This window comes from Hyperolius riggenbachi, chromosome 3 (genome assembly GCF_040937935.1).
Source record: "Hyperolius riggenbachi isolate aHypRig1 chromosome 3, aHypRig1.pri, whole genome shotgun sequence".
In the NCBI taxonomy this organism is placed as follows: Eukaryota; Metazoa; Chordata; class Amphibia; order Anura; family Hyperoliidae; genus Hyperolius; species Hyperolius riggenbachi.
Window position 1 is genome coordinate 131,111,913 of NC_090648.1, and position 10,737 is coordinate 131,122,649.

Below are 10,737 nucleotides of genomic sequence, written 5' to 3' on the forward strand. Positions count from 1 at the left end.
GTACATAAATCTCAGCCATGGCCGTTAGCAACGTCTGAATCTCACGAAATGTCTCATGCAGGTAGAAGACATATTGTTAGACTTAGATTCCAAAGATGGGGTCCCTACATCTCTGCAAACCAGAGTTACAGGGGTCCAAAATTGGTAAAATCCCCCATAGGCTTTCATTGGGCCTCCTATTTACCGTTCCAAAATCTCACACCATTTCAAAGGGCAATGGCTCAGCAGTGGCAAAACTCACCAGTCATGTTCCCCCTAAGGGTCCCTACAATGCTAGAAAATTTGGTACTGCTGAGCCATTGCCCTTTGAAAAGATGTGAGATTTTGGAAAGTGAAATAGGGAGCCAATGAAATCCTATGGGGGATTTTACCAATTTTGGACCCCTGTAACTCTGGTTTGCAGAGATGTAGGGACCCCATCTTTGGAATCCAAGTCTAACAATATGTCTTCTACCTGCATGAGACATTTCGTGAGATTCAGACTTTGCTAACGGCCATTGCTGCGATTTATGTACGTCACCATCACTACCATTGAAATAGCCCCAATAAACAGGTTTTTGTGACCCTAGGCTATGACCTCTTCGGCCTAGGGGCCCGAAACTCACCAGTCATGTTCCCCCTAAGGGTCCCTACAATGCTAGAAAATTTGGTACTGCTGAGCCATTGCCCTTTGAAAAGATGTGAGATTTTGGAAAGTGAAATAGGGAGCCAATGAAATCCTATGGGGGATTTTACCAATTTTGGACCCCTGTAACTCTGGTTTGCAGAGATGTAGGGACCCCATCTTTGGAATCCAAGTCTAACAATATGTCTTCTACCTGCATGAGACATTTCGTGAGATTCAGACTTTGCTAACGGCCATTGCTGCGATTTATGTACGTCACCATCACTACCATTGAAATAGCCCCAATAAACAGGTTTTTGTGACCCTAGGCTATGACCTCTTTGGCCTAGGGGCCCGAAACTCACCAGTCATGTTCCCCCTAAGGGTCCCTACAATGCTAGAAAATTTGCCACTGCTGAGTAATTGCCCTTTGAAAAGATGTGAGATTTTGGAACTGTAAATAGGAGGCCCAATGAAAGCCTATGGGGGATTTTACCAAATTTGGAGCCCTGTAACTCTGGTTTGCAGAGATGTAGGGAACCCATCTTTGAAACCCAAGTCTAACAATATGTCTTCTACCTGCATGAGACATTTCGTGAGATTCAGACGTTGCTAACGGCCATTGCTGCGATTTATGTACGTCAGACTCGCCACCATTGAAATTGCCCAATAAACAGGTTTTGTGACCCTAGGCTATGACCTCTTCGGCCTAGGACTGCATTGAACGCGACCCACGCATTGTGCACATTCTGGACAACACCAATTACTGGGTTTATACCCTTCTGGATCCACGGTACAAACACAATGTTCCAAAACTGCTTGAAGAAAGAGCCAGACAGGTCAAAATGGAAGAATACCAGCAGGCCCTTGTGGAGACTTTAGAGAGGAGATTGACATCCTCCCCCTCCTCTAGCCAGTTGTACGCCGACAGACTGACTTCCGCAAACCCAGGACGACCAGGAGGGCAGCAAACAACACAAGCCGCAGCTAGTGCCCAAAAGGGAATGGTATCGGCAGTGTCCTTGGAGTGGGAAAATTTTCTGACACCCATGCAGCAGCACACAGAACAGCAAGCGTGCAGATCCACCTCCAACACTGATCGCCTGGAGAAGATGGTCAAGGACTACATGTCAGATGGCGTAGCTGTGTTGAACAATCCATCTGCACCCTTCAACTATTGGGTATCGAAGCTAGACACCTGGCACAAACTGGCAATGTACGCAATAGAGGTGCTGGCTTGCCCGGCAGCCAGCGTTATGTCGGAACGCTGTTTCAGTGCTGCCGGAGGCATCGTCACAGATCGGCGGCGTATCCGCCTCTCCACAGAAAATGCAGACCGTCTGACTCAAATTAAAATGAATCAATCCTGGATTGGAAACGACTACGCAACACTCCCGGACCCCAACCAAGTAACATGAACAATGAACATCTGTGATGGGTTAGCGTTTCCGGTCCCTGTTTATTGAACCTCTCATCTGTATTACATTTATGACTGCATGGCGACAAAATGCAAATTGCTATCCGCACGCTTCTTGTCCTCATGCAAGGCCTGGGTTGTTGTGTCTCAAAGCGTGGCCTTCTCCTCCTGCGCCACCCTCCTCTTGTTCCATCACGTGTGCTGCTGCTGGGTTAGCGTTACCGGTCCCTTTTCCTGGAACCTCTTATATGTATTACATTTATGACTGCATGCCGACAAAAAGCATGTTACCTGTGCAAAGAAAACAGACATTTCCCGCATTTAAAAGACAGTTTTCCCTTTGAAACTTTAAAATCGATTTTCTCAAAAACTATAAGCTCTTTTTGCTAAAATTTTTTTCCTCTTGTACCCACTCCCAAGGTGCACATACCCTGTAAAGTTGGGGTATGTAGCATGTAAGGAGGCTTTACAAAGCACAAAAGTTCGGGTCCCCATTGACTTCCATTATGTTCGGAGTTCGGGTCGAACACCCGAACATCGCGGCCATGTTCGGCCTGTTCGGCCCGAACCCGAACATCTATATGTTCGCCCAACACTAAATACAAAGCTCGGAATAGGGAATACATAGACAGCAGGAGACATACAGAGACATAGAGTGCAGTTAACTATAGGGGGCCACAGTGGCCAGTTCAATGTTCAATGTTATGTGGTTACAGATGGTATATCTACGTCCTGCAGGACTTCAGTTCCTGCTCAGGGATGTAGATAATCGTCTATTGTGGCAGATGGCCGCCGCTCGTTCCCGCACTCACTCTCGCACACGCTTTCACCGCCGTCCGTTAGCAGGAAGATGAATGAATGGGAATACAGTTCCCATTCATTAATCTAAGTCCCATTCCCCATGTCAATGATCACCGGCATCAATGAGATACCTGCAGTCATTGTAACTACCAAAGTAACACTTCCACACATTAACCCTTTACCTCCCGCACTCTCCCATAGTTACCTAAATAAAGTATATGCATATAATAAAAAATGACAATAAAAAATACATAAATAGTTACTTTAGGGTCTGAAGTTTTTTTAATGTCAAGAGGATATATTCATGTTATTTTTGAAATTATGTGCTTGTAATAAGTGAATAGTGATGGACGCAAAATGGAAAAAAATGCACCTTTATTTCCAAATAAAATATTGGTGCCATACATTGTAGTAAGGAAACATTTTAAACATTTTAATAACCGGGAAAAACGGGCAAATAAAATGTGTGGGTTTTACCGTAATTATGGTGCATGTATTATTTTAAAACTATTATGACCCAAAACTGAGAAATAATGCATTTTTTTTTAATTTTTTTCTTATTTTCCCCATTAAAATGCATTTAGAATAAAATAATTCTTAGCAAAACGTACCACCCAAAGAAAGCCTAATTGGTGGGGGCAAAACAAGATATAGATAGTTTTATTGTGATACGTTGTAATAAAGTTTATTTATTTATTTAAGTATTTATATAATGCCAACATATTACGCAGTGCTGTACAGAGTAAATATTGTGTTGTCACTAACAGTCCATCAGAGAGGCTCACAATCTAGTCCCTACCATAGTCATATATCTATGTATGCATCGTGTCGTGCATTTATCATAGTCTAGGAACAATTTAGGGGGAAGCCAGTTAACATATCTGTATGTTTTTGGGATGTGGAAGGAAACAAGAGTGCCCAGAGGAAACCCACACAGACACAAGGAGAACATACAAAGCTCTTGCAGATGTTGACCTGGCTGGGATTTGAACCAGGGGCTCAGCGCAGCAAGGTGAGAACGCTAACCAAAGGGGAACAACCCCTCAGTAGTGAAATGATTAAAATATACAGTACATGCCTGGAGCTAGGCTGCAATGTCAAGTGTGCGGCACAGATGGTACTTACTGCCCATATAGACAGGCTCTTACTTAATCACATTCCCATAATTATTAGGCATTGGCGCTATTTTGCAGTTGCACCGTACAACACACTAAAGATGGATAACTTTTCATCAACATTCTAAGGTAAGTTATGTTTTCTGCTGTGACAATTTTTGGCCAGAAAACCTGCATCCTCCGTTGCGAACACTAGGAAGGTGTTTTGAATAAAACATTTCCGTTTTTCACATCACAGTGTCCATTCCTGTGATAGCTACTCTTCTTTAACATTAGCAATTAAAATAAATCAGGCAATAATGTATGTTAAGACATACAGAAGAATTAGGTGCATAATACTACTCTTTTGTATTAGCTAAAGTCATTTTTTTTCATACAGATCTGTACATCAAACCTGAAAGAGGGAGACCTGAACAGAAAATAGGAAAAGGACGATTTGATTGGTTTGTCCCTCCCCCCCCCCAAAAAAAAGGAGAATTGAGAGCTATATTATGAGTGAACAAATTATACTGTGTCTAAATAAATAGATCTTCCTCAGACCTCTGTGTAATCCCCATATTCTATACTGCTGCAGTAAACCCAGATTTGTTAAAGTGACACTGAAGGGAAAAAAAATCTTATGATAGAATTAATTGTATGTGTATAAGGATAATTAATAGGGCATTAGTAGCAAAGAAAACAGTTTTTATAGCGTTTTTCTTTTTCTTTTTTAATAACATTGCATCATTCTGTCGTATTTGCAGTTTACAAACCACACTTTATTTTAAACTATGAAACAGAGCAGAGCTAATGACCCATTTAACTTCACAGCAGTAAAACCTTATCTGAAGTTGTCTCTCACTGTTTCTTTGATGTATAAGTGCTTCAGAAAACAGGACTGTCTTCAACCCAAGTGGGGTCGGAGAGCTCAGATAAGCTCTTTTGCATAGATTACAACTGAAGTTTCTTAACTCTTCCTGTACTGCAAAACACTATGAGCCTATTTTCTTTGCTACTAATGTTCTATTTCTTAGCTGTACTACACATACAATTCATAATATCATAAGATTTTTTTTTTAATGTAAGTTTTTGAATGTAAGTATACTTGTGGCTAGCTGCATTCACTGCTTCACATCCACTTTAAAAAAAAAAAAATTTAGATTAGAATTAGCACATAATTTGCATCTGTTTTGTATTTAAGGCATGTATTTAGCTCCAGAGGGGCTCTGCATTGCCTCTGTAGGCTTGCAATTCAGGTGCTTCCTTGAGCGCTGTCACTTTTTTGTCTGTTTGTTTTATGAAATATATATACCATTTATTTGATAAACAGCACGAGGATTATTATGTTTTTATTGTTAGATTAGTGGTTAGGTCTTCACCGAGGGGGTACGTCACCGCAGTGGGGAAGTCTATTAGGTCATAATTTGTGCGCACATTATCACTGAAGCTAACACCCCCTGTGCCTGTAGCAGGGGCGCCTGAACCAGCAGGCATTACAAGCAGCCGCTTGGGGGCGCTGTGCATGTCACCAGGCGCAGCTGCGGCCACCCGCCGGCCGCCGCTGCTATGTAAACAAATTTTCTTGCGTGATGTATTGATAGTTTGTTTACAGAGAGGAGGACAGAGAGTCAGAGACTCGAGCGATATCTTTGCCCCACCTCCATACACTCCCCCCTCCTCCTCCAGCCAATAGAGGGAGAAACAGAGCTCTGCTCCACGCCTTCTCCTCTGAGGCTGCCTCCTCTTCACATTGGTAGCCACAGTATTTAGTGAACTCCGTTCCCGCCTCTAATCCCGCCCCCTTGCCAGCAGAGTTAGGGCGACATGCTGGTCATTCGCACAGGTTAAACTTTACCATGTCCCTGTGTCCACAGAGACTCCAGCTGCTAGACACACTGGCTGCACTGCAGTGAATGGAGGGACCGGACCTGTGTGTGTGAGGCAGAAGGAAGCCTTCACACACACGCACAGCAGCCATGAGGGCAGAGTGTGACACAGCTGCCTGTGCCAGGAGGAGGGGGAGAGGAGATGAAACTTGACCTGATGTCTGCCGCTATTACCAGGGAGACTGTGACAGTGAGTTGGATCTGGATGGTGGGATCTCTGCTCCTCTTACTGCAATCATCATTCTCTGCATCCTGGACAATACAAACCCTGGCTGCCCATCATTAAATCATTCTGATTATCAGCATATATGTTGTCACTTAGGCCTAGTCCACACTAGGTCCGGAAACGTATCCGTGGCTGCGTTTTTCAAACCGGATGAAAAACGGAGTCCCGGATACTAATGTTGAAAATAGCAGCCAGCCTCACCCAAGTAAAAAACGGATCCGTCTGCGTTTGCGGGGACCCGTTTTCAAAACCTGAACGGAAGGTCCGGATCTGCTGCATTTTCACGGACCACGGATACACGGATGGGTAGCGCAAAGCAATGGGAAAACGCATCTCCATCTCCACAGGCAAAATAGCACCAAAAACGGATGACAAAACGGAAAGCCTGAACTTCCTTCTCCTCCCCTCAACGTCATCTCTGACAGCTTCCTGTTTACGAGCTGGGAGAGACACGAGTGCAGCCATCATGCCCAGGAGCTTCATCAATGTGGAGGACTTCATTATGGCCGTCCAAGAGCGGCCAGAGCTGTACGATAAGAAGAATGACCTCTATAGTGACCTACAGCATGCCAGGAGGGTATGGGAGGAGATCACAAAACAATTTGTTCCTGAGTATGACAAGTTTCCATCCAGGAAGCAGGCCAAGGAACGTAAGTGTGCCCCCTCATATCTGTGTGGTTTGAAATACATGTTTTTAAGTAATCTAAATGCCACTCTCTGCCCCCCCCCCTCCAGTGTCTCCTAAACTGCCACTCTTTAGCCCCCCACCGTCCCCTCCCCCCCCTCAATCTACCCCCCCTCAGTGTCTCAAAAATGCTCTGCCCCCCTGAAGTGTCTCCTAAACTGCCACTCTCTGCCCCCCACCGTCCCCTCCCCCCCCCTCAATCTACCCCCCCCTCAGTGTCTCAAAAATGCTCTGCCCCCCTGAAGTGTCTCCTAAACTGCCACTCTCTGCCCCCCACCGTCCCCTCCCCCCCCCTCAATTTAGCCCCCTCAGTGTCTCAAAAATGCTCTGCCCCCCTGAAGTGTCTCCTAAACTGCCACTCTCTGCCCCCCACCGTCCCCTCCCCCCCCCCCTCAATCTAGCCCCCTCAGTGTCTCAAAAATGCTCTGCCCCCCTGAAGTGTCTCCTAAACTGGCTTCCCCAGTGCCACACATGTTGCATTTATAAGAACACTCATCTGTAAAAAGTTTAGAAAAAGTTTATTAAACAAAGAAAGAAACAATTAAAAATTTACATATAAAATGTGTAACTAAAAACAGCGTAATCAACCCCCCCCCATCACCCACCCACTAAAAAAAACAAAAACAAGTACAGCAACAACAATGTCCACTCAAAGAGGCACAATAATGTCTTGGTATGGGAAGTACCCCTCCGGCGACAAGAAGTACTGTGCCAACCGATCCCGATTCCTCTGGGCCTGAACCCTACCCCTTGTCGCATACCGGCGAATTTGGGGCAAGTAGTCCATGTCGGCATGCTGGAGATTGTACCCTTGCTCCTGTCGAGCAAAGTTGTGGAGGATGCAAGCTGCTTTAACTACAGCTGTGGCGTTGGCAGGGCTCAGCTGTAGTGGCGAGTGGAACATCCTCCACTTGTTCGACATGATGCCAAATGTACACTCCACCATCCTACGAGCCCTTGTCAACCGGTAATTGAACACGCGTTGCTGGCGGCCGAGGCCTCTCATCCCATACGGCCGCATGACATGGTGTGACAAGGCAAAGGCCTCGTCGCCAACAAACACGTAGGGGTAGCTGGGCGATGTTCTTCCAGGCCATGGCTTGTCCCCGGGGATGTCCAGCCGGTCCTCATTCAGTAGTCCATGTAACCTGGAGCGCCGGAATATCCCCGAGTCACTTGAACCGCCGTAGGAGCCAACGTCGACGTATACAAACTTGTAGTCTGCGTCGGCTACAGCAAGGAGTACCAAACTAAAGTACTTTTTATAATTAAAATACAGACTCCCACTCCTCGCTGGCTTCTGTAGCCGCACATGTTTGCCGTCAATGGCTCCTAGGCAGTTTGGGAAGCTGCACCTATCCCAGAACAGTTCAGCAACCTCTATCCACTTTTTAGAGTCGGGAACCGGCATGTACTTCTCGACGAGCTTGCTCCAGATCACCCGGCTTGTCCTGTTCACGATGTTGGCGACGGTGCTTTTGCCCACTCTGAATGTTAGATGTAAACTTGCATAGCTTTGTCCCGTCGCAAGGAACCTGAAATGAAATGACAACATATTGTTTGTTTGTTGTTTACACAGTTGAAAAAATGAAGACAAAATGGCGAAGTATACGGGACAGTTTTGTCAAGGAACTTAAGGTGGAGAAAGACGAACAGAGGAGTGGAAGTGGGGCATCGAAAAGGACTCCATATTGCCACACTCGCCTTCTTTCATTCTTACGACCACTCGTACAAGCGCGAGGGTGAGTGAGTGACGTTTGCAACTTGAAATTGCTGTTATGTGTATGCTCTCCCACAACAGTTTAATCTTTGTAGTTCAATTTTTTTTTTTGTAAACACCGATGCGCCTCTACTTTTCACACATGTAACCATTGCTGTTTATTTTCTACCCACAGTACTGAAGATAATTTTGATGCACTCATGGATGATTCTAATGAAGCACCTGCCGCGACAAATAGGGATTCGTCCCCTGAACATTCCTTTGAAGACTTGACAACCATCAACGTGGATGACATAGTAGAGGATGATTCTATGACATCTGAGTCACCAACCCCTTCCACATCTACTCCACGGCCAGACGCACAACCTGCCACCGACAAAGCAAATGCTGAAACCACTCGTTCAGAAGCCAGACGACCAGCTGCTCGCCCTACAAGTGCTCGTGGACAGAGCAGAACAGCTAATGTTCAGATGGCTGGAGCTGTTTCAAGTTTGGTGGGAATGATGCGCAATCAAGAAAGTATGGTTTCACGAAGACTACAGGATCCAAGTTCTGGTCTATCACAACAATATTTGCAACACATAGAAATGCTAAAAAATCAATTAGATGAATCCAACCAAGTACTCCAAAAGGAAAGGCAGATGTTTCAGGAGCAGATTCAATCTCTACACATGCAGCATCGCCACGAGATTGACCGGATAATGCAACACCAGAACAGCCAAGTGTACTACTCGGTGATGTCACTTTTGCCTTTCATGGAACAAGTGCCACGACATCGTTTAATACAGTGCCAGTGTAGTTTGCTTGAGTGTATCAAAAGTCATTTTGAATTCTCAACTGCAACAAGTAGGCCACCTAGCGCATGGCAACCTTCTCACACTCAGCCATACCAGGGTCCATCTCCCTCTCAGTCATACCAGAGTTATCAGCAAGGCCCTTCCTTCCCTCCCTCTCAAGCAGATGAACGTCCCGTTTATACTCAGCTAGGTGGCAGTATGCAACCCAGCCCCCTTAATACGTCTCCCCAGCAAATAGGTGGAAACTACTCTTTGTTTCATGAACAAGATCCTAAAAAGTAGGATTTGCTGCTCATGTCCAATGTCCCACACCCCCTGGTTCACTAGATTTGCTACCTGCCTTTGAAGGCCTTGTGATCAACACATGCCCAACGTAGCTTTCCATCAGCACGACAAAGGGATGAAGTTGATCCTAGGCCTTCAATGGCAGGTAGCTCAATCTACTGAGGCAGGCAGTGTGTGGGATCCACCTTGTGAGCAACATTGTTGACATTTTATAGAAATTTTAAGATGTGTTCTAGGTACTGCACTTAAATTACTTTGCACTATAGAGCTTTGATGCTCATGGCCAATGTCCCACACCCCCTGGTTCACTAGATTTGCTACCTGCCTTTGAAGGCCTTGTGATCAACACATGCCCAACGTAGCTTTCCATCAGCACGACAAAGGGATGAAGTTGATCCTAGGCCTTCAATGGCAGGTAGCTCAATCTACTGAGGCAGGCAGTGTGTGGGATCCACCTTGTGAGCAACATTGTTGACATTTTATAGAAATTTTAAGATGTGTTCTAGGTACTGCACTTAAATTACTTTGCACTATAGAGCTTTGATGCTCATGGCCAATGTCCCACACCCCCTGGTTCACTAGATTTGCTACCTGCCTTTGAAGGCCTTGTGATCAACACATGCCCAACGTAGCTTTCCATCAGCACGACAAAGGGATGAAGTTGATCCTAGGCCTTCAATGGCAGGTAGCTCAATCTACTGAGGCAGGCAGTGTGTGGGATCCACCTTGTGAGCAACATTGTTGACATTTTATAGAAATTTTAAGATGTGTTCTAGGTACTGCACTTAAATTACTTTGCACTATAGAGCTTTGATGCTCATGGCCAATGTCCCACACCCCCTGGTTCACTAGATTTGCTACCTGCCTTTGAAGGCCTTGTGATCAACACATGCCCAACGTAGCTTTCCATCAGCACGACAAAGGGATGATGTTGATCCTAGGCCTACAATGGCAGGTAGCTCAATCTACTGAGGCAGGCAGTGTGTGGGATCCACCTTGTGAGCAACATTGTTTACATTTTATAGAAATTTTAAGATGTGTTCTAGGTACTGCACTTTAAATTACTTTGCACTACTGATGTTTGCTGCTCATGGCCAATGTCCCCCCCCCCCCCCCCGGGGTCAATAGAGCTAATCTTTCTCCCTGAACAGCAGATAGCAAAGACAATTGTCTATTGTCCAAGCTGGGCTGACCCCGGTCATGTGCAAGACATGTGTTCTGG

The 10,737-nt window shown here is 45.4% G+C and overlaps 1 protein-coding gene across 1 annotated transcript; it reads left to right on the forward strand.

Annotated features, from left to right (window-relative positions):
- The first annotated feature begins 6,140 nt into the window (after positions 1-6,140).
- Positions 6,141-10,412, forward strand: LOC137561152 (uncharacterized). Its single transcript, XM_068272409.1, has 3 exons — positions 6,141-6,678; positions 8,293-8,455; positions 8,609-10,412. The coding sequence occupies exons 1-3, from the start codon at positions 6,348-6,350 to the stop codon at positions 9,510-9,512; spliced, it is 1,398 nt and encodes a 465-aa protein (XP_068128510.1). The 5' UTR covers positions 6,141-6,347; the 3' UTR covers positions 9,513-10,412.
- Positions 10,413-10,737: the final 325 nt, after the last annotated feature.